Consider the following 26,027-nt stretch of genomic DNA (forward strand, 5'->3'; position numbering starts at 1 on the left):
CAAACCAAAGCAAGATCAAAACCCAGCAGGGCAAACATTAAGTCCAGTAGCTCTGTATCTGATATCTAGTGGTAAAATATGAGTTTTACACCAAACCCATATGGCCTTGCCAGTTGCAGCCCACTCATGGCATCTCTCATAGGCTGGCTCTACTCTTGGTCTACAACTTTCTTCAGCAGACATTCAACACTCTTAGCATTTCTGACTTCCTGGAGTCTTCACAACATCTTTGGTTTCATTCCCACAGCTTCACGCACTACTTTCTCAGGGGCTCCTTGTCTGGCCTTCCAGAGCTTCCTTTGAAATCTGAGGTAGCCTCTATGAACCCACAACTCTTACATTCTGCATGCTTGTAAAACCAGCATCACATAGATGATGCCAAAATCTGCTGTCTTTGGGAGCAGTTCTCTTGGGTCATGGCTGCAGCAGACTCTGAGTACCTGGATAGCTGAGCACAGTAAAAGAATCCTGAGGAACCAATTCCCTAGGCAATCTTTCTCAAGCAAGGTCCTAGGGACTCTCTTCTCAGATGGAAAGATTTATACTGCTGCACCCTAGATAGAGCCTGTGACAGGTAGGAATTTTGCTGATTTCTGTGATGACTTCAAGGCATCATTCTTCGTAGCTCTGTACAAAATACTTGTTTTTTTTCTTTAAATGTTGCTAGTCTCTTCAGCAGCCACATTTCCTTGGTCCCTCAATTTGATACATGGTTCTTTCTGGAGCAAACTTTAAGTTTACCAAAATATTCTGCTTTGCTTTTTGCTTCTATTTCTCATTATAAATCTGGCTAACAGCAGCCATTAGTATCTATGCCATGACTTCATTGCTGGGCTGCCTTTAAATTTCATCAGCCAGATCAGTTAGTCCATCACCCTTAATCTCAGTCTCTGGCAAAGTCTTAGGACATGGGGAAAATGTACACAAATTTCTGGTCAGAATGTAACACAAATGGCCTCCAGTCCAATTGCTAATAAAGTCATTCCCAGTTGAAACCTCCTGGGCCTGACCTTTACTTTCTGCATTCATGTCAGCATTCTGGTCTTCTCAGCTCTAACAAGAATCACCTATCAAACTGTATTTATAGCATCCAGAGCGTCTTTAGCCCACATCTCCAACCTTTCCAAACTCCTGTAAATCAGTTTCAAAGGCTTCTAAATCACATGGTCAAGTACAGTCACAACAACAACCCCACTCCTCTGGTACAACTTTTCTGTATTAGCTTTCTCATTGCTGGAGATGTATAATCTGGCTCATGGATTTAGAGCATTCAGTCCATGGTCACTTGGCTCTATCATGGCAGAAGGGTGTGATGGAGTAAAGCTGCTTACTTCATGGAAGTGGAGAAGCAGAGCATGAAAACAGAACCAGATACATACGGGAAAGGGACCAGACACGCCAAGGGAATGCGTTAATGACCCACTTAGTCACATCTAAAAATGTGCTCCAATAATCCCAGGGGCAGGTCCCAAAGCCAATCAAGTTGACAACTGACCCTAATGGCCATACCAGTGGATTGTGATTTAAATAGATTGATCAAGGTAAGTCTTATTGAAAAATATACAACCTGACAAGAAGGAATTATTTGAAATAATCTGTCTAGGTAAGAGCATTCCAAGCAGAGAAGTAACCAGAATAAGGACCCTGAAAAGGAGTGTGTCTGGTATGTCCAAAGAGCATGATGCATGATGACCAGCAAGAACAGACAGTGGCTGACAATGAGGTCAGAAAAGTTAAAGAGATGGGGTCAGCAGCAGATCCTATGCGGCTCTGACTTTTAATGTGAATCAAACCAGAAGCATGGGAAGGTCATAAAAAGTGTTATATGATCACCAACATACCATGTAACTTCCTGATTTTTATCTGTCCCTGTCCCTAAACTGTATGCTGCAGTAAGAGTAAGGATTTCTTTATTTTATTCTCTGATATAGCCCTACGTTTAGCACTTGGTGCAAACCTCAGGACATTTTGCTGGAAGAAGAGACACCAGACTACTTTATAATTCTTTCATTTCTTACCAGTTTACCTTTGATCTATCTATTGTACTCTCACCCAAGAGACTACCCTGAATATAAATTCTATTTTAACTGAACCATCACACTAAATACTCCCTTTGGACAAGTAAGAGAAAACGATTAAATATCAAGTTGTATTTGCTCCTTTCCTCATTCCAAACCACAAGCTGTTCCTGCTAGAAGCAGAAGAAGGAAGTCACATTAACAAGGCTACAATCAGCAAGAGTGGTCTCGAGGGAGCAGAAGAAGGAACATCAATAGTGAGAACATAAATTCAACAAGTCATGAAATCCCTGGGGCAATGAGCTGCTAAGCTAACCACGAAGGCTACCACAAGCTGCATCCTTGCTAGTCCCATGCTCTGGCACCAGAAGTGGAGATGTAAGTGCTTCCACCACCCTGGGCACATCAGGCATCCACCACAAGGAAAGCAAAGCACTCTCTTGCTGGAAGGTTTGCTTGGTTCCCCAATTAGAAGCCATCAATGGGGCTATTCAAAGAAGCTGTGGCTCACCTACACAGCAGCTATTAAAACTAAGATCCTTCTCAAAATAAGACAGACCTACATAAATAATAAATATTAACAAGAAACCAACCTGGATACACTTCAGGGCAAGCAGTCTTTATTATCCTACCTTTTTTTTCTCTCAAGCAGTACAACAACAGTGCTAACAGCCAACATTTAGAAAGTGCTACCCTTACGACAATCTTCCAAGAGATAATGACATAACAGTTGGTTTAATCTTCATCACAACTCAGTGTAGTGAGGATTTATCCCCATCTCAAAGATGAAGGTTAAACTGAAGAAGAGTGTGCCCAAGGTCACATGGCTAAAGTAGCAGTGGGACTTACATGATCGCCTGTACTATCAATTCCAAGTCCTCAGGTCCTAGGATGCAGTTCAGATCTCACCAGAAAGGGCTCCTCTAATTTGTGCACAATGATAACATAATTAGTACAAATAAAGTGGTCTGTAGGAGAAGCTTAAGCTTTAGGAATGAAGACAAGTTGACAGTCAGTCCTCTGCAAAAGAAGCAGAGGGGATCATCTGCTGACCAAATGCATATTGCAAAAGAGGGGTAAAGCCTTATGGAGCCATCATTCCTTGAAGTCATGGGCTCTGTCCATTCCAATCTCACATGTGAACTGGGTAACAGTGATGCCCCCTGGTGGAACACCTACTCGAAATTTAAAAGGTTACAAAAATATCCAAAAAAAGTGAAAGAAACTGGCACACACATAAAATGCCTCTAATCTTTGTTATGGAAGGAAACATTTAAAGGGTCACATAACTGATATATGTAATCCTTTTAGCAAAAGTTACTGTACTTCTGATATATCCACAAACATTAAGACAGAGGCAGACACAAAATCAAGGCCCAGAGACACGCTTAAGAATATGCAGGGTATAGAGTATAAGGATAGTAAGTTCTATTACTTACTGCCAATAGCTATATGGCTTTGGACAATTCACTTCATCTATCTGTCCTTTGTTTCCACATCTCTAAAGTGGAATAAATAGTATGTGTCTGATCAATTCAACAAGTTGCTATACAAATATTTTTCTCATTTTAAAAAATCAAGAGAGGTCTGAGGATCCAACATTCCCAGATCAACGCTCACAGCTATGAGGAATACAGATCTATAATACAAAAGACTGTAGAGTATAGGCCACTGCTCTTGCCACCTTCAACAATAACATAAAGTGCAATCAAAGAGAGACCATCAAGGAACCTATGAATAGATTCAAGTTTTAAGTCAGTTCAAGGTTGCTATGGCTTACAAAATTAGGTCTAGCCTGTATTAAAAAGAACAAAATTTTTCAGGCTCAATCAATTAAATGGAACTTTTTCTTCATGAATCTACCCACTCTGGGAATTATATTAACATGAACTTAGGTTCATATTAACACCTGCTTAGGTTGTCTTCTTTTCCAAAATGACCTGTAAATGTATGAGGGGAGGGATATCATTTAGCCCTCAAAATATTTCCCCTGAAGAACACCATAGGGTAAAAAATTTAAATGAACAATAAAACTTTCAGATTACTTAACGGGCTTTCATAAATTTTCTGTTCAGCTTGACATTTTCTTAAGGTGTTTCTTTCTCTACTCTTTGGAGACTTAATGTCCCCCAAAAGCTGTATTTCTAAACCAGTACATCTGTCCTATGCCTAGCCATTTCCACCATGCTTTCAAAACTGTCACCTACTCTTGCAATAGGACTGCATTCTGCTGATGGCTCATATAGTGGACGATAGTCTTTCCTAGGCAAGAAGAAGTTCTCAGTAACATGTATGTGATATTTTGTCCTTCCTATATTTTAGTAAAGTTGTATTTATCCTTTTATGTGTATACTATGCTCACAGTTAACCACAATGAATCTGAAAGGCTTGGTCAAAGCAGTTGAAATAGCACAAATAATTCTGCTTGCGTAAAGTAAAAGATTGCTGTAAACTAGTATTATGAGTCATTAATTGCTCTGGCCAAGCCCTCAGTGGCTTGGGAAATTATGATCTTAGCTAAAAGGACAGTCTCTGGGGAATTCACTGGTCTTCTGTAAACAATTCTTAACTTCAACTGACCTAGATTTAATTCTCATCTCCCACCACCAAATGTTTTGGTAAAGTATAAAGAGAGAGAATATAAATTTAGAATATACTGCATTAGTCTTTATTAGCTAAGCATTCGAACAACTTGTTTCAATTTCATCCTTATCAATACAAATTTTTTAATTTTAATAAAAATTTTAATTCCCATTGCTCCATAACATGCAATCATTCCTCAAACTTAGCTTGACCCCAGACCGTTTTCATAATGACATCTCATTTCTTCATCTCTACTAATTAACATTTTATAAAATCTGTTTAACAACAGATGCAGAAACTTCCATATAAAGTTAATAATTCACACATTAATAGTGTCCTAATAAATGTATATTAAGCTACCAATTTCCAACTTAGTAAATTCTACCCAGTTTCAGTGTCTTAACATTTCTTTTCTTTAAAAAGTAAATGATGGGGGGAAAACTGTAAAAAATAAAATATGCAAATTTATATACCACAGAAGTATTGAAATGGCAAATCAGTGAAGATAAAGAACATGAAAATCAAGAGAGGCTATCAATAATAGGCAATAATGTAGTGGTCAAAAAGGCAAGAGCATTCATGAGAGGTAGTGGGGTAGGATCTTAAAATGATGGGCCACAAGGTACCAATTCAAATGGAGCTGCAGGCTAGAAAAGAAACAAGGCAGAATAAAACATTTGAGTTATTTTTCAACCACCAAGCTATAACAATCTGGAGAAATACAGTCTAAGAGATCTTTCTAGGCATTCCTACCTTTCCTTGATAGAGAAGGACAGGGGATGGGGATGAAGAGTTGGCAGCCTCATGCTATCAAGCTTATTTGAGTGAATCATTCAATATACATTTTTCAGGACTGGGGATTTAACTCCGTGGCGCCACACCTGCCTTGCAAGTGTAAGGTCCTGAGTTTGATCCCTGGTACCCAGTACGGGGTGGGGGGGCTGGGGGGGTGGGGAGGGTGGTAAATATATATATATATATATAAAACATCTAAACTATATTTCAATTGTGTCTCATACAAGGATTCAGTGACAGCACACACAAAGCAGATAACACAGGCCTCAAGGTCCATGTCAACAGTATCATTACCTATAAGGAGTCCTCTTTACCAGCAAAATGGGCCATGTACTCATAGGCACTTTTGCTATATTTGTCCAGTGAGCTCAATGTAGCCTGAATTGGAAATGTGGACCTGACCCCTCATTCCTGAGTTAGGAGCAAATGAAAAAGTTCAGTGGAGATGGTACCAACAACTTTCCAAAATCATCAACAGTGCCAATCTAATAGTTATCTCCATTCCACACACATAAACCCCATTGTGTTTCTCAGTAACAACAGAAAAACAGAGCTCAGCATGGGTGGAGATCAAATCTGAACTCACAGTTCCTTCTTACTTCCTTACTGGCAAAATATGTATAAGCAATGTCATGAGAATGTTACTACCTGAGAATGTTTCTGAAAGCCATGACATCATTTCCTGAAAGGTGGCACCTCCTTTACAAGGAAGCAACCACTCAAAAAGACTATATTCTGAGTTTTGGTGCATTTATATATATGCATATATATGTATATAGTCAAACAGTTCAACTATTAGAAATAAGCTACTTGTTTTGCATTTAGAATTTTAAAAAATTGATGTTTAAGATCCAAGTCTAACATACAAGCTATAGTATACTTAATATGGAGTTCACAGATTGTTTTCTAATTATTCCACTATTCTCTGCTTTATAAATTATAAATCAGACCAGTGAGTAGAAAAATTTAACCCTTTGATGAAAATTCAACACTCTGGGCCAAAGAAATATTGGAGATTCCCAAGATAAGTAAAAGTATGTAAGAGAAAGTAAACTTTTAAGGATATTTATATTTAAGTTTGTCTAAACCCTCAAAGGATTTCACTACAAAATATAAAGTAAGCTCACATAGAGATCTGGTTAATCATATACAGTAAGTTCCTGGTATGTCAATATTTGATCAATTTTCAAAAAAATCAGACATTGGTAGCTCCCTCAACACTAAAAACACCTTAATCTGTTTTAGGTGACTCAGAAGCCATCTTAGGTTTCCTACCAACATCTTGTTCATCATTTAAGGTGCTCAAATGTCCTCTAGCAGGATTCTCCCATCAACTGCTTGATAACTACCTTAGTATTATACTATTGCACAGTCTGGATTTCGTTCACAACTCTATATGTGAAACACTTGTGATATTTTCAGTGAGCCTTAGCTGCTACTTGAATGGTGGCTTGTTTTTAGTCCCTTCAGACCACTGTAAAACACTAAAAAATTATACGAAAACAGCAAAGCAGAAGAACTTTATGGTACATAGTGGTTGAATACTTCATATTTCAGTTCTCTTATTTGCAAAATGGAAATAATACCTCAAAAGACATTACCTTTTGTTGTGAAACTTGCTGCTGTTAACATTCACCTCACAGGGCTACTATAAAGTATGTAGAACAGCGTCTGGCACATAGTAAAATCTACTAGAATATTAGATACTACTATTTGCGTTATTGCCATTAGAGCATCAATCCAATATGCTAAACAATTTTATTATTAACAAAATATATTTAGTAATAAGTAAAGGAGGAAAATTAAAGCAAAACAGTAAACCTTTTTATTTTAACCTCATAACAAGTAACTTTCTTTGGACATAGTGTCTAAAGAAGGAAAAGAACAGTCACAAGATCTGTGTTGCTCTAATGATGTTTAAACATAGGTCAATATAAAGAAGAGCACCCAGAAGAGAAGCTAAGGGATCTGAGAACCAAGTGACTGATGGAATTGGTAGAATTGTCAGAAATGCTTCTCCTGAAAACAGACTAAGGAGTGGGAAAAGCAGTGCAAAGACACAGAGATCATGAATTATCTTGCATTATACCAGACAGCAATAGGAGTAAAGACTTCAGCTCACTATGAGAAAGAACTGTCTTATCACAGATTCTTAAAGGTCTGAAACACTATGGGGGGTTAGGGGCTGGGGGTCTATAAGGTCTTTTTAAAATCTTGAATTCTAAATCTGTGAAGTAAAAGCCATTTCATGATGACTGGAATTCAAGGCTGAAGAATTTTACAAAGAAAAAGGCAAATAATTGTTGTAATTATTTCAGAGAACTACAATTAATATTATCTTCTTGCCAAATGCCCTGTATGGTTTCTTCTCAATCTTAACATAATATGTAATTTTGGGCCGGGGATTTAGCTCAGTGGTTCCGCCGCCTGCCTTGCAAGCGGAAGGACCTGAGTTCGATCCCCAGTACCCAAAAAAAACCAAAAAAACCCAAACATAATATGTAATTTTAAACTGTAGCTGTAAGTCCTGCTTAAAACTTAGGATGTATTTTATTAAAGATAACATTATATGCATAAACAAAATCCACATGTATTTTGAAGTATTACTTATAGTAGTACAGGTCCTAACCCTCTATAATAATTCTAAAAGAAAATATTTCCAGGGTTCTACCAGGAATATGAGGAACACATTTCAATATTCTGAAATCCTGAAAACCCAAGTGTATGCAAGAATAATGCCTGGTACAAAGGGAAAGATGTAGTATTGTCTCCTCCTTCCCTCTCTCCTCCCTTCTCCCTACTGGGAAGAGATAATAAGAGTGCTGCTAATTTCAATACAACTGGAAAAAGAAAGCAAGAAGGGTTGAGAAGACAGGAAGAAGGAAGATGGAGAAACATAGAATGAGTTTAAAATAACAGCCTAAATACGCAAATAGGCACTACTATTTAATAAACTATGTTTCTTTTGTTATGATAAGCAAATGAGGATCTTTGTTATTTGTACAAAATGGACTATAAAACTATTATAAAATTATTTAGTTTTAAACTGAAATAACTTAAAACTGAAGCAAAAACTTCTTCTCTAGGAATATACTAAGACTTCAGAAATGAGTCACTACCAAAAAAACCACAAGGGATTAGCAGTGAAGAAATAGGAGTAGCATAGTGTAAAGGGATCTTCCAATTATTTTTACTAACAGTTTTATGTGTAACAAAAACATAATTTAATACAATCCAAATATTTCATCTTCATCTTAAATTCAAAGCAGAATTTCTAAATTCCCTAAATTCCTAATATGATATCTGTAGTAAGGATAGATTGTGTAACATAAATTTTTATGTAATACAGACATGACTATATTAGAAAGTTAATTCTGTATTTGGTAACTTTCCATCAAATATCCACAAGAAAATAAAACAGAACAAGCATGAAGCCATCTATATGGCTAGCACTCTGCATTTTATCTAGCTTCTAGTTCTCTCCCTTTTTCACACTGCTCAGATATCTGTGGCACAACTAGATCTTTGCATGATACGCAGTCTTTAAACATACTTCTCTCATTGAAATGAATTTGTTTTCATGATGTACTCCTATTTATTCTTCAAGACTTGGCTTCGTCTCCGTCTTAGTCTTCCTTCTTAGTCTTAGTCTTCCTTAGTCTACCCTAATATCTCATATACCAAATTCCAATCTTTTCTCACATTGCCACTAAAGAACTGGTACAAGAGCAATCTTCTCAAGATAAAAGTCACATTTTTTAAGCAAAAATTCATCACTCAGATCCTTTGTTCCACTTCAGATTCTACAATGTAGATCCTCCTTGGTGAAAGGGTGCCTGATTCTTTTAACAAAAGAATGGGTATAAAATATGAAGTAAAGAGTTTCCAGAAAAGCCCTGGACTCCTTAGTAGAATAGTACTGAGAACAGTTTCTTACCATATAACCTCAATTTAACAAACTGCAGCACAACCCCTAAAAGACACGTGACAGATCATGCTGACAAAAGGCAGTAGATTCCCTAAACAACACTTCCAGTCAAGAGGCAAATATATATATATACAAAATGATAAGACTACTAAAGGGTCCCTTGCAACTACCTCTGAATCAATCTATCTCAATCCCATCACATTAGAATGACTTGACTCAAGTGGTTAGTGAATTATGCTTTGAGATAACTCTTGACAGCAGAACATTATTTTTAAATACATGAAACCAAAGGTTCAATAGTGATCCCCCATATATTTTATCCTTTTTTAAAGGGTGGTATTTACTTACTATTTCTTGTGAACTTTCATTTGGCATGAAATGTGGACTGACTTTCACAGCAGTGACTTTCTTTTTCAAGTCAACGGCCTAGAACAGTGGTGGCAAACCTATGACACACGTTATTGTGTTTTTATTTTTTTATTTTTATTTAAAAAAAATTTTTTTTGGTACCCAGGATCAAACTCAGGACCTTGCACTTGCAAGGCAGGCAAGGCAAGTGGTGGCACCACTGAGCCAAATCCCTGTTTTTATTTTAAGACAAAAGATGTTAATGTAGAGTTGGTTTTTCTAAACTAAAATCTCAGTATTGAAGTTTAATTGCACTATGGCACTTTGTGATAAATAAGTGGTTTTGGGTTGCAGTTTGGCACTTGGTCTCTAAAAGGTTCTCCATCACTGGCCTAGAATTAAAGTACTAACATGGAGAGTTACACAGCAGAAAAGATAACAGCTATGACAATCACCGGCAACTGCCAGCAAGCATGTCTGCTACTGACCAACACAAAGTGACACATAGACAAGCAAAGCGATCCTGAATTACTGGTTGATCCTCACCATATTGTAACTAACCAAACTGGCCTGATCCTTGGAAGAAGTCATGCTGTGCCTTTTCCTTTCCTCTACAAAAGAGAACTAGGCGGAAAAGTGCCTATTATTAGAAATAGTACAGGTTGAACATCTTCAATTTCAAAGTATGAAATCTAAATTCTCCAAAATCCAAAAATTTTTATTCTCAACAGGATGCCACAAGCATCCAGAAAATGTAACGCGTCACAGCCAAAAATGTAGGCATCCTTTTATGTTGTATAAATACCTTCAGAAGGGCTGGGGATTTAGCTCAGTGGTGCTGTCGCATGCCTCACAAGCGCAAGGTCCTGAGTTTGATTCCCGGTACAAAACAAAACAAACAAAAAAAACCCTTCAGGCTTTCTGTATAACGTATATATGACACATAATAAATTTCATGTTTAGACTTGGGTCTTATTCTCCAAGATGTCTCATTAATAAGTATGTACAAACATTCCAAAAATCAGGGAAAAAAATCCAAAACATTTCTGGTCTTCAGCAATTCAGATATGTATATTCCTAACTACAAGGTCTCATCACTTTTAATTCAGTTATTTTACTATTCCAATCCAAATACTGAATTTTAAAATGTGCCAGGTAGTAAGATCTTTTCATATTCATTTAGCTAGTCAATACTTGAGAATATCCAATTTGTCTGATAAAAAGTTTAAAAAGTAACTGTATATTCTCTTTGGTATCACATGTTATATTACTTCGGTAATAAGATACCTGAATCACCCCTTTCATCTTTAAAATCTGGACAGAAGATTTGTAGACGCAATCATGATCATCAAAATTGTTCGTTCTTTTTAAAAAAGGACACACACACAGGTAATGGTATTGTGGTTATATCTGTAGAAAAAATTTTATTGTCTAGAATTATTTACACACATGAAAATACTTGTGGGTGCAATAACAGATACCTGATGTTTACTGCATCATAGAGACACGGGGTGGTGACAGTGCAGATAAAATATGACTGACTATGATCCAATAATTGTGAAAGTTAGATTATATGTATATTGGTGTTAAAATATTACTATTCGTACTTCTGAATATTTTACATTCTCCACATTAAAAAGTTAAAAATACAAGAAATTAATCATTTGAATCCATTTTTAATGTTCTGTGAAATAAACAGATTTTAATGTAGGATGAGTATGGTATAATAAAAGTGACAGAAACTTCTAAAAGTCAGACTGAGGGTAGAGATTTGCATGAAGGCTAATTTTGAAAAGAACTCATAGGTCAACCAACATGCCTAAAGTGAACACATTTTAAAAAGTGGACCACAACAATGAATGGCTAGGTCATCATTTCCATAATGATACCCTCCTATTCGAGAGGCACTCTTCTGCAATTCTGTTTTCCCCTCAACTAAAACCCTGAGCCTTTGTACTTACTTCCCTCCTCCCTCCAATCACTCTGAAAACATGCTGTATACATGCACCTACATTTAACAAACAGAACCCTTTTTTACAAATGCATATAGTAGGATATTCGCTTAATTTTTAAAGCATGCTGCATATTAAAATTTTAGGGATGACTTCAAAACCAACATCATAAGCCTCCCAAAGGAGCTCCTCCTCAATATCTACTGTTAAAACATGCCCAACAGAAAAGGACTATCCTGTGTGTTATTTTGGCAAGCAATATTAAGTGCTATGATTCAGCTTAAAAGTAAGCCTATTTTGCAGAATATACCTAATTGATAAACTTTTATAAACAATTTTCCCAAAACCAAATGAAATAAAGCATAACACTTCTTTTTAGCTAATGTACAGAAACACATACTGAAAACAAAGAACTTTCCTTTTAAATTATTTAATCTAACTTGTTTTAACTACAAATAATTCAAATTTGGTTGTGGCTTCCATTGTTGCAGTACAGATGGTCATTAAAAATTAGAAATTCAGGGCCAGGGCTTTAGCTCAGTGGCGCTGGACAAGCCTGGCAAGTGCAAGATGCAATTTGATTCCTGGTACCAAAAACAAACAAACATTAGAAACTCAGATTTTTCTTTTCTGTTTTTCATGTGTTTTTCTTTCAGATCCTTAACAAAATGAATCCTCATTTAAATATCAGAATATAAAGATAATCTATAGTTTCTTGATATGGAAAAGAAAGTTTCCATAGTAACCTTATATATGATTAAATTATATAACTTCCTAAGTACCTATATATAAGGATAAGTGACAACTGGAAGAGGAGACTAAAAGAAGAAGGGACTTATAATAATCAGCTGTATTTACTTTGCACTTCCTATAAGCTTATACCTCCCCAACAGACCAAGACTTTCCCTTTCTGTTCAGCAGCCCCAATTGACTGTTTCTGGAAAAGATATTTTCTTAAGATCACCCTCAACATCCTAAATTTAAAGTGATGTGTGCCCGTATTTTTATACAGAATTCCTACCAAATTCCTTCACTCATTTTTTCTACAGTATCTGGTATCTTTAGTCAGCCCTGTACAGCTCATTTGCTCTTTAATTCATAAATTACCACAACTTTTTATTTTATTTTGCAGTTTTGGGGATGGCAACCCTGACCTGACACATGTTGGGCAAGTGCTCTACCACTAAGCTATACCTCTACCCCTTCTAAAAACTTTTGAAATATATAACTGATTTTTAAGATTGGAGAAAGGAAAGGCATATTTAAAATCTGTATTTACTAAAATGTTTTGTCTTCTGGTCCTCATCCCTGTCTTTTCTGGAGAAAAGCTATTACTTTCCCTAAAAGATTGCTGTGGTTGTTAAGAGCAGCAGAAGGTGCCTTGCTCAGATAAACTAAATACATGTGTGTCCTTATCTACTGAAAATAACCATATAAACAGATACTACTTTAAAAAGTTGTCTGATCAATAAATGATGATGGCCAAGAATAACAGTCAAAATTATTTCTTTATTCACATCCGTAAAGAGTTAAAGAAGTTTGAGAAGCTTCTCTGAACACTTCAAGCCTTTCTAAAGAGAGGCTAAAATTCTCATTCCAATTTAGCTCTCATTCCATTTTAGTTAACAATAATCTAAGGCAACTAAATCAAAATCCCTCCTCGCTCCTAGAAACACTTGCACTTGTAAGTATAGAATGAATGCTATATATGTGCACGTTGTTGTGTATGTCTACGGATGTGAATCATCTACATATAACTGCATTACACCTCAACACCTAGATACTAAAAACTCTCCAACGGAGATACAATAATCACTGGAAAGGGAAAGTACAATAGCAGAAACACCACTGCCCCCATCCTGCCATCATCATGTCTCCCATGCAATAGTTTTCCCACTATCTCCCACCATCTCCTACTGAAGAGGTGTTATGTCTAAATGTGTTCATGATTCAAGTAATCAGCATGAGAAGTTTATTATAGATACACTATAGTACTGGACCACAGAGATGGCATATTAGCTAACAAGGAATAGGAAAGAATACTAACCAAGCTAACATTTGACATTTACAATCACCTCCAAGTCAGAAATCAACATTTTCAGGGCCAACTTAAGAGATAGTCTGCCTCTTGTAGTTTGTCTTTATGCCCTCCTGGAAGAGAAGCTCTCTCAAGACTAAAATTGTATTCTGCTATCCCTTTACAGGCACAAATACACAAAGTATAGTGCTACAGTTTCTGACTGAGGCTACACTCTACCCAGTAATTCAAAGTAAAGCCTGAAAAAGCCTTTCTTTATCTCTTCCTTTTCCTCACATCTTATTTGCAATTAATTTATCAGTGAACCTGTCAGTTTCCAAAGCACATTTCAAAACAACTATGCATGTCTCTCTACTTCCACTGCAAAGCCAGGCTCACCTCCTGCCGAGACTAACCACAAAAGCCTTGTAGCAGGTCTTTCTGCTTTTGTTTGTGTACTTTCCAATCTAGTTGCCACATATCAGATCATGTAACTTTCCACAAGAAAGCTCTTTAATGGTTTGTCATTATATTAAATAAAATTCACACTTTTTACCTCTTGTATAACACAAGAACTCTACCTATCTTACTTCCAAACCTACAACACAATCTCACTGCAGTTTTAAGGCCTTCACATCATCTTTACCCTCTGTCTGGAAAGTTCTTCCCATCAGATCTATCAAATAATCACACACTTCTTTCATTGATGTTTCAGTTTAAATGGCATCTCCTTGATGTTATCCTTCCTGCATTATTCTGCCATATAAACCTTGTAATATACAGTATGATTAACTGCTATCCTATGTTCTTTCTTGTCTTTTTACTTATTTATAATCTCTCTCCCCCAGTATAAGCCCTACCAAGAATGGGGAATTGGACTTGTTCTTTGTTATATCCCTAGTGCATAAAACACAAACTTGACAAATAGTGGTGTTTAGTAAATGCCTACTAGATTTGAAATAGTAACTTACCAATTAACATAAACTATTAATCTTTGTGTTATTACTGTTTCAATCAAAATAATCTCCTATGGTATGCTTCATAATTTACATTTAAGAATTTATATCTCTAATTTTTTTTGGCGGGGGGGGAGACTACCGGTGTTCAAACTTGGAACCTTGCGCTTGCGAGGCAGGCACCACTGAGCTAAATCCCTGGATGTATCTGAGGCTACACAGCTCAAGGGTAGAGTGCTTTCCTAGGACGCAGAAGACCCTGGGTGCAATTCCCAGTACCTTCCAAAAAAAAAAAAAGTGGAGCTGGTTTAAAATGCATTACCCCGATTTCCATATAGGACATTCTATAAAATTCCTCACCAATATTTCTGAAAACTGTCAAGGTCATGAAAATTAGATCGAAAAACTGATACAGTCCACAGGGGATAAGGAAGATATGACCAAATGTACCTTAGGTGACATCCTGCAGCACACAGTAACTATGGAACAACTACTGACATGCAAATGAAGTCTGAAGGTTAGTGTGATGTACTAGTAATGTTGGGTTTCTTAATTTTGAAAAACTTATCGTGGTAATGTTTGTGAAACTGAATGAAATGTGTATGGCAACTCTGTACTCTTTGTAACTTTTGTGTAAATATAAAATCATTCCAAGATAAATACAATTTTACTTAAAAATCAGTATCTTTGTATAGCAAGAAATCTGCTGCACTCTGACAATGTTTTGGCACTTTATTCTGAATAAAGCACAGTGTCAACAATGGATTTACTGCTTAGAACCCATACAACCAATTAAATATGAACATAAATACACACAAAAGCAAATCACTTAAATATACAAGCACATTATTTAATATTTATATCGTCATTATTTGCAGCCACAGGAGTAATTTCAAAACTAAACAGATATATCTTCTCTTATATTACATTAATTCCACATGCAAGACTGAGGAAAAAGTCTAGTCTTTCCTTTTTCACCTGTATGGGTGCTTCCCTATACATTAGAGCAGTAGTGCCAAACCTATGGCACACATGCTGCATGCAATGGGCATACAGAGCCCTCTCTGTCGGTAAGCGAGCCAAGTCATCCCCACAGCCAAGCATTCAGGTTTAATTGCAGTGTTGGCACTTTTGGATAAATAAGCGGGTTTAGGGTTGCAGTATGGGCACCTGGTCTCTAAAAGGTTCACAATCACTGCATTAGAGCATCCATCTGCCTCTTAGGTTAAAAGAATCTCAAGACTAGCATCCGAAACCCTGTCCACTGTCTCTTCTCTAGAAGAAGGAGAAATTAATGTTCCTAAATAACATCACATCATCAGAGAACAGTTTATAGCCTAATAATTTAAATGTAGCCAGTATTGCAAGAAGACTTTCTAGCCATTATTCTCTAGTCTTCTGTTGACTGTTTTACAAAATTATTCTTTTATTCAATCACTGGACAATTACATCACAAAGCAGTATGAATCACACTAAACTTGGATAACAACTTTTAATTGTAAATTCAAAAATACAAAAGTGAATTATGTTGTGCTGTTCCTGCACTCTAGAGAGATCATATCATTTCAAAAATATGCCCAAAACCAAGGCATTAAATACTGGAATCCACTCCATCACTTCACACATAACAACAAATAAGATATAAAAACATCTTCTCACAAGGTACCTGAAAAATCAGCACTTATTTATCTTATTTATAATGATATTCTAGTATCTACTACACACACCCGAAGATATATTACCTCATGGGACATGATGATTTCATGTAATCGGGACTACAAAATGGTCAAAATAAGATGAAAAAAAATAAACCACTTAAAAATCAGAATAAAGGTAAAAGATGGCACAGGATTAGAATGTTTATATGAAAATACAGTCAGAAGAAAATGGAAAATTTTTAACAATTCTCTGGGTATTCTGTGGTTTTGTAATTGTCCTGCCCTGAGCCAGTCCCTTAAAAATTTTTAATCTCAATTTTTCACTCTAGAACACTAAAATAGTGATGCCAGACTGAATTTTAAGTTTAAACAAAAAGTGGAAAATATAAAACCATATTTAAAAAGCTATTTTCCAGTGAGAATTATCTTTTTAAAACTGCTAACCACTGGTAATATCTGGAAAAAAGAAACGTGTACACAACTATAGCATTTTGAAATTGGTAAAGCAAGAGGCAATCTTGCAGCCAGCTAGAAACTGAACAGATTACTGGGTAAGTGCTTACCTTGGAAACTTGCCGTAGCCACCTTAAATACTCTGTGAAAGTATCAAAGCAAATGTAGTAAGTCTGACTTTGGGGTCCCGAGGAGCTAAAGGATAAACAGTGCTGGTGCTTTTTCACTTCTTCTACCTATGAAAACAAGCAAAGAGAGGCAAAAACAAGTCAGAGAGTGGAACCACTGACACATTTCACTGACTGACTATACCTGGGATCAGTGAGCCTATACAGATTTGCCTCTTTCCCCATGTATGTTCCTCTTATTTAAAATAACTAGGTTCCTGCATCTGACCAACCAATTTAAGCTTTGAAGAAAACAAAAGAGGAATTTTATCTTCATTAGATATTCCCACCACAGTAAAATTCTCTTCTTCTTGTTTAAACAGTACAGACTATTTTTTTATTCTATATTTCACAATAAAACACTGAGGTTCTTACTTCCCTCTAAGGAGAAATTTTCCTTAAGGGACTTTTTCATTACTCTGAATTAAAGCTGTGTTTAAAAAGAGGTCTTCAAGCTTGTTATGTAAGTTTTTAAAAATTTAACGTGAAACTGAGTAACTTGATATAAAATTCTACACGAGAACTTTCAAGTCCCAGTAATGCAGTAATAGTCAAAATAATCAAATTTCCATTCTCAGTAAATCCCTCACATGGTGGAAAAAGCCAAATGTTAGTCAAATGACAAAATTCCACACTTCCTTTACAAAAATGACCACAAATCATGTCACACAGAACACAAAAAGATTTCAAAAAGGCTTATCACAGACTATGTTCTCAGACCAAGCTGCAATTAAATTAGAAATCAATAATAAAAAATCAATTTAAGGGCCGGGGATTTAGCTCAGTGGTTCCACCATCTGCCTTGAAAGCGCAAGGTCCCAAGTTCGAACCCTAGTACCAAAAAAAAATCAATTTAAAATCCATGTATATTTAGAAAATAAGTAACATTCTTTTAAATGACACTTTTAAACTGTAGACTTCTAAATAAATATCTTACAGATTAAAAAAGAACTCATACTCTAAAAATTCCTAGAACTAAACAATTTTAAAAATATTAAATATCAAAATTTGTGGAATGAAATAAAAGTACTAGATATATACAGAGAAATTTACATTTTTAAAATACTTATATTGGAAAAGATGGCAGAAAATTAATTTGCTTATTATAGATCCTAAGAACTTGGTAAGGAGGGGATCAGAGCCAAAAACTGAATGTACCCGAAGTAGAATGATGGTAATGATAAAAACCAGCAACTATTAAAATGAAAACCAGACATCCAATAGAGAACATTAACAAAACACTGGTTCCTTGAAAAGACTAATAAAGCTAATAAATCCTCTGTCAAGTTATCTGACCCAGTATACTGCCTGAGTTTCTACCCCACACTAATCTTGTTTACCTTTTGGGGCAGATGTCTGAAGGTCAAAAATTCTTCAGGTAGGTTAGCCAAAACCCATTGGATCTAAAATGGCTGCCAGAGTAACTGTCACTCAACCTCTAACTTCATTACACTCTAATTTCCATGCTAAATGACATGCCCACCAGGTACCTTAACAACAATCATCAAACCATAAAAGGAAGAAAAAGAGGTGGCACCTGAGTTCCAAGAAATGTCCACCCATTCTAGGAAAAGACATGAATATTCTTCTCCTTAACCTACTGTTTCCCTTCATTTCTGCTAATCTGTGTCTATAACCTGTCAACTCTTGAGTTATGAGGTTGATTTATGAGCTAAGATACTACTTCTCCATTCTTTGGCCATTAAATAAACTCAACTTTGGTTTCCTCTCTGGCTAAGATCCCTTTTTGGTGGTGGGGGTGGTTCCTGGGGCATGGAGAATACGATAATATTTTTGGTAACAATTCTAGCAAGGAAAAGTAGATACTTAAACAAAAAGGAGACCACAGTTAATTCACTAGAGATTGAAGAGATTATAAATAATTTTGTAGCAAATTCTTAGAAAAGATGTTTTACCAGCGCTAAATCAAAGAGGGAGAAGCCTAAACATACTTATACCATTTAGGGAATTTAATGAGTTTTAAAAAAAAAAAAATCAGATCCATATGGTTTTACAAGTGAGTTTTACCAAAGTTTAAAAACATAAATCATAAGGGCCAGGGATTTAGCTCAGTGGCGCGACGCCTGCCTCACAAGCACAAGGTCTTGAGTTCGCAATCACTGGTACCAAAAAAACAAAACAAAACAAAACAAAACAAAACAAATCATTCCTAATTTGTGCAAACATTCACCAAACATAAGATGAAGACGCCTGCCTCGAAAGTGCAAGGTCCCAAGTTCGATCCCCAGTACCAAAAAGAAAAAAATGAAGAAAACACAGTAACCTAGTCTATGAGGCCAATATAAACAAAACCAGAGCAGAATAGTAACAGAATGAAAAATGACTGGCAATATCAGTCATGAAGACTTATCCTAAAATGTGCATCAGAACCCAGCAACACAAAAACTACACTAACACCCAGCTGAATTTACTTAAGATAAGGAAAGTGACAGGTCCCCCAAGTTAGACCCGCACCCAAGCAGACCCACTACCCACATCCACAAGAGAGCAGAGACAAGAAGCTAGCAGCCACCCGGCTGCTCTCACCACCTCCCTGTTTACCAGCCAGCTCCAGGCCCATCAACCATGGGACTCTAAAATTTTCCACCCTCTTGAGCAGTGCCGCTCCCTTACCTAAAATGCCATATATCAACCGTGAGCACCCTCCTCTCAGTGCCAACAGCCTTCTCGCCCTTGATCCATCTGCACCTAGATGGCAATAAACTCTTCGCCATGTTGCTTAGACTTTGCCTGGCTCGGTGGTCTCATTCGTGCCTCGGTCTGACCCTACAGAAAGCTGGTTTAACATTACTAACTAGTAGTCCCATTAACCAATTAAAGGAGTAAACTACATGGTCATCCCCACAATTGCAGAAAAAACAGTGGACAACATTCACCACCTATTCATCACTGATAATAAAATCTTTTAGCAAACAAAGTATATAAGTAACTCACTTAGGTTAACTTAGGATATTTATTGAACATCTCAGGAAATATCTGTATTAATGATGATATCACTTTATATATTTTATCTTTTTATTTATTTTTATTTTTTTTGGAGACAGGGTCTCCCTATGTAGTGCAGGGTGGCCTTGAACTCACTATGTAACCCAGACTGACCTGGAATTCACTACAATCTCCTACCTCAGCCTTCTAATTACTAAGATTACAGGCATGTGCTACCACACCTGGCAAGATACCACTTTTTAAAATCATCAATAAGACAAATGTTAGAATACAAAGTACTGTTTCTATTCAATATTCTGCTAGACAAAAAGACCAAAAAAAGAAAAAGAAAAAAGGAAGAAAGCACCCATAATAGTTAACTCGAGGGAATTTGTGGGCATTAGAATACACCAGAAAATGTAACAAGATAACTGGATTCAAGATCAATATTCAAAGATTAACTACATTACTATATAACAGAGAAAATAATTTTAATGCTATTTAAATTAATCTATTACTGGCATAAAACAGACAAGTGGTTTCTCGGGAATGGAGATGAGAGAGTGAGAAGGGGTGGAAGAAAAGGAATACAAAGCAGTAAGAGAAAATTTTTAAGAATGAAGGATGGCACGCCCTACCTAGGTCCCGAGTCGCTTGGAAGATGCCAAATCAGTCCACTGCAGACAGGCAGGTCTGCGCATGCATGCACTACTGAGGACCCCTGTCCCGCGGAACAGGCCGAATCAGCCCTCTGCAGACAGGCAGGACTGCACACGCCCGACTGAGGTCCCCAGTTATGCGGAACACACCGAATCAGACCTCGCCCCAGCAACAATCCACTGGACACCCCACCCCGCTCCTCTGTACAGTCACCTGGTTCCACACTACAAAGACGCAGAGGACACCAGACCAACAGACCACAGTACTGGGTCCCCCTGCTCACGGCCCAGAGGTAGGGGCTTCTGAGCCATCTTCCCACTGCTCCTGGTCCAGAGGAAGGGGCTTTTAGGCCAACATCCCTCCCGCTGCTCCCAGCCCAGAGGAAAGGGCTTTTGGGCCACCTGCTGTCCCGCCGCTCCTGGCCCAGAGGAAGGGGCTTCCAGGCCACCATCCCTCCCACTGCTCCCTGCCCAGAGGGAGGGGCTTCTGAGCCGCCATCCCACTTCTCCTGGACCAGAAGAAGGGTGTTCCTGGCCACCATCCCTCCCGCTGCTCCCAGCCCACAGGAAAGGGCTTTTGAGCCACCATCCCTACCGCTGCTCCCCACCCCTGTCCCACCTCACCCAGCTCAGAAGAGGTAATCTGTGCAGGGGCCAAAAGCACCCCCTTCCAGTCGAAATGAAAAAACACATAAATAAGTCTCAAAACCAGACTTCCAGATCACCTACAGCAACCCCAAAGGGAAATGAGAAGGAAAACTCTGCTACTCAACCACCTGGAACCACTGAACTGGCAACAAAAGGGGATCTGGAAAAAATGAAATCAGAAATAATTTCTCAGATAACAGCAGAGATTGTGCCCCTAGTGCAAGACATGATTAATAAATCTAGAGAGGAGCTCAGGAACATGATGGAATCCCAACATAAGAAACAAATGGAATCCATAAAACAGATGCAAAGAGATTTCCAGGACATGAAAAACTCCATTGAAAGCCTACACAGCAGAATGGGCCAATGTGAGGACAGAATTTCAGATATAGAAGATAAGATTGCAATTAGTGACCAGAAAAAGAAAAATTGCTTCAAAATTGAAAGGGAACATAAGAAATCAATCCTGCAGCTGCGAGATAATGCAAAGAAGAATAACATAAGAATGATTGGGCTCAATGAAGAAATAGGACAGAGTGCAGATGACATAAAAAATCTCTTCACAGAAATAATGGCAGAAAACTTCCTAAGCAGGGGAAAAGAGCTTGACATACAGATAAGTGAGGCATATAGGACTCCAAATAGCCTTGATCAAAAAAAAAAATCTACACGTAGGCATATTACTGTTAAGATTCCAGAAACACAACAGAAGAGCAAAGTTCTAAAGACAGAGAAAAGAAACAAATCGCATACAAAGGAAAGCCCATCAGAATCACAGCAGACTTCTCAACACAAACCATCAAGGCAAGAAGAGCTTGGAGTGACACATTCCAAGCCCTAAAAGAAAACAGCCTCCAACCCAGATTGATGTACCCCGCAAAATTATCTTTCAAAATTGATGGAGAAATAAGACACTTTCATGACAAACAGCACCTTAGGAACTTCGTGAATACCAAACTAGCACTCCAAAGAATTTTACACAATATCCTAGGAACAGACATTGAGGATCACAACCCCAGGAAGCAAAGCAGAATGAACCCATCTGGCATGACAAGAAATTAAATGTAAAGGGAGAGAACTCTACAAAAAGAAAAAGTCATGACAATGACAAGTCAATACGTTTCAGTTATAACCATCAACATCAATGGTCTGAATTCACAAATCAAAAGAAATAGACTGGCAGAATGGGTCAAGAAACAAAATCCAACAATATGCTGCATACAAGAAACACACTTAATGCAAAAGGAAACTCATAGACTGAAAGTTGAAGGGTGGAAAACAACACTCCATGCAACGGGAACCTGAAAAAAAGCAGGAGTAGCTATCCTCTGTGCAGATCAAGTAGATTTCAAACCAACACTGATTAAGAGAGATGAAGAAGGACACTACATCCTTGTAAAGGGAAGAATCCAAGAGGAAGAGATGACAATCATAAATATCTATGCACCAAACACTACTGGGCCCAACTACATAAAACAAATACTAACGGACATGAAAAGTCATATATGCACTAATACAATTGTAGTGGGGGACCTCAACACACCACTGTCACAAATAGACAGATCAACTAGACAAAAAATAAGCAATGAAATACTAGAACTCAATCGAACTCTTCAACAAATGAACTTAACAGATGTTTACAGAGTGTTCCACCCCACAAAATCAGAATACACATTCTTCTCAGCTGCACATGGGTCATTCTCCAAAAGTGGACCACATACTCACACATAGAACATGTTTAAGTAAGTGCAAAGGAATTGAAGTTATCCCCTGTATATTATCAGACCATAGTGCAATGAAATTGGAGATCCATAGCAAAAGAAACTCAAAAAATTTCATAATCATGTGGAAATTGAACAACACACTTCTGAATAACCAATGGGTCACAGAGGACATTAAAGAAGAAATCAGACAGTTCCTTCAATTAAATGACAATGACAATACAACATATCGCAATCTATAGGACACAATGAAAACAGTCTTATGAGGGAAATTCATAGCAGTGAATACGCATATCAGGAAAACAGAATGAGCCCAATTAAACAACCTGATGCTGAACCTCAAGCTTCTAGAAAAAGAAGAGCAGGACAATCCAAAGCTCATACAAGGGAGGAAATTATGAAGATCAGAGGAGAAATCAATGCAATGCAGACTAAGAGAATGATACAAAAAAATCAATGAAGCCAAGAGTTAGTTCTTCAAAAGAATCAACAAAATTGACAAACCTTTAGCCAACCTTGTCAGAAAAAAGAAAGAAAAGGCCCAAATCCATGCAATTAGGAATGAAAAGGGTGAAATTACAACAGACCCAGCAGAAATCCAGAGGATCATCAATACCTACTTCCAGAACCCACACGCCAATAAGATGGACAACACAGAAGAAATGGACAGATTCCTAGATACATATGAATTACCAAAGTTGAACGAAGAAGACCTAAAAATTCTGAACAACCCAATATCAACCAATGAAATTGAAAATGTAATTAAAAACTTATCAACTAAGAAAAGCCCAGGCCCTGATGGCTTCACTGCTGAATTCTACAAGACATTTAGAGAGGAACTGCTCCCACTACTGTTTAAACTCTTCAATGAAATTGAAAGGGAAGCAATACTCCCAAATTCATTTCTGGAAGCAAGCATCACCTTGATCCCCAAAGCAGAGAAAGACCTAACTGAAAAAGAGAACTACAGGCCAATCTCACTAATGAACATAGATGCAAAAATCCTTAATAAGATACTGGCAAACAGAATGCAGAAGATCATCAAGAAGATCATACACCCTGATCAAGTGGGATTCATTCCAGGGATGCAGGGATGGTTCAACATATGCAAATCAATCAATGTAATACACTATATCAATAGAGCCAAGGACAAAAACCATATGATTATCTCCATAGATGCAGAAAAAGCATTTGACAAAATCCAACATGCATTTATGATAAAAATCCTACAAAAAATTGGAATAAATGGTCTCTACCTCAAACTGATAGAAGCCATCTATGAAAATCTAACAGCCAATATCATACTCAATGGTCCAAAACTGAAATCCTTCACACTAAAGTCAGGAAGAAGACAAGGATGTCCACTATCACCACTCTTGTTCAATATAGTTCTGGACACATTAGCCACGGCCATTAGACAAGAGAAAGAAATAAAAGGAATAAAGAGAGGAAATGAAGAAGTCAAATTGTCATTATTTGCAGATGACAGGATACTCTATACAGAAAACCCCAAGAACTCCACCAAAAGTCTTCTAAAGTAGCTGGTTATAAGGTCAACACTCAAAAATCAATAGCTTTCTTCTACACAAATGACAGACTCACTGAGAGAGAAATAGGGCAAATAATTCCTTTCACAATAGCATCCAAGAAACTGAAATACCTAGGAATCAACCTAATGAAAGAAATCAAAGACCTCTTCTCTGAAAACTATGGCACTCTGAAAAGAGAGATTGAAGATGATATCAGAAAATGGACAGACATCCCCTGCTCCTGGGTAGGATTAATATAGCGAAAATGGCCATACTTCCAAAACTGCTATATAGATTCAATGCAATTCCAATTGAGATCCCAGCAGCATACTTCATAGACCTCAAGCAAACAATCCACAAATTCATTTGGAACAAGAAGAGACCCAGAATAGCAAAAGCAATTCTAGGTAACAGAGACATGGCAGGGGGTATCACAATCCCCAACCTGCAACTCTACTACAAAGCTACTGTGATAAAAACAGCATGGTACTGGCAAAGAAACAGACTTGAGAACCAGTGGAACAGATTAGAAGATGCAGAAACAACGCCAGACACACTCAGCCATCTCATCTTTGACAAAGGAGCCAAACATCCTCACTGGAGGAAAGATAGCCTCTTTAATAAATGGTGCTGCAAGAATCGGGCTTCAACTTGCCAAAGATTAAAACTAGACTTGTGTCTCTCACCATGCACTAAACTAAAATCAAAATGGATTAAAGATCTAAATATTAAAATAGAAACTCTGAACCAGTTGGAACAGAGGTTAATAGAACCCTTGAAGACATCGGTGTAGGAAAAGATTTTATGAACAAAACCTCAGTTGCCCGTGAACTAGCACAACCAATCAACGAGTGGGATCTCTTCTTATTAAAAGGCTTCTGCACAGCAAGAGAAACCACCAGCAGTGTGAAGAGACAACCCACAATGTGGGAAAAAATCTTCACCTGCTCTTCCTCAGACAAAGGTCTACTATCTCGAATCTATAAAGAACTTCAAAAGATCAGACCTTCCAAATTGAAAGACCTAATCCAAAAATGGGCATTTGAAATGAACAGACATTTCTCAGACAAAGAAGTAGAAATAGCAAATAAATACATGAAAAAGTGTTCAACATCACTGGTCATTCGAGCGATGCAAATGAAAACAACACTGAGATTCCACTTCACTCCAGAAAGAATGGCTGCTCTCATGAAATCAACCAATAACAAATGCTGGCAGGGCTGTGGGGAAAGAGGAACCTTGCTCCACTGCTGGTGGGAGTGCAGACTGGTGCAAGCACTGTGGAAATCAGTATGGAGATACTTCAAAGAACTAGGACTGGAAGTCCCATTTGACCCTGCTATTCCACTGCTGGGGATCTTCCCCAAAGAATTAAAAGAATCATACCACAGTGATATATGTGCACCCATGTTCATAGCAGCACAGTTTGTGATAGCTAAAACTTGGAAACAGCCCAAATGCCCATCAACTGGAGACTGGATAAAGAAAATGTGGGGCTTTTTTAAATAAAATGGAGTACTACTCAGGCATAAAAAATGAGAAATTAGAGACCTTTATAGCTAAGTGGATGCACATTGAGGCGATACTCTTAAGTGAAATAAATAGGACACACATGTATAAATACCAAATAGTTTCTCTGGTGTGAGAAA

At 37.3% G+C, this 26,027-nt stretch overlaps 1 protein-coding gene across 2 annotated transcripts in view; it reads right to left on the reverse strand.

The window, feature by feature from the left end:
* Positions 1-26,027, reverse strand: part of Phlpp1 (PH domain and leucine rich repeat protein phosphatase 1) — a 232,899-nt gene that overhangs the window by 99,575 nt on the left and 107,297 nt on the right. For both annotated transcript variants that reach the window (XM_004858445.4, XM_021239231.2), the window contains exon 3: positions 16,819-16,944. In XM_004858445.4, the coding sequence (XP_004858502.1) occupies positions 16,819-16,944 (126 nt within the window). The remainder of the gene's footprint in view (positions 1-16,818; positions 16,945-26,027) is intronic.

This window comes from Heterocephalus glaber, unplaced genomic scaffold (assembly GCF_053883595.1).
Source record: "Heterocephalus glaber isolate CG9 unplaced genomic scaffold, H.glaber_assembly_v1.0 deba00000331, whole genome shotgun sequence".
Taxonomy (NCBI): Eukaryota; Metazoa; Chordata; class Mammalia; order Rodentia; family Bathyergidae; genus Heterocephalus; species Heterocephalus glaber.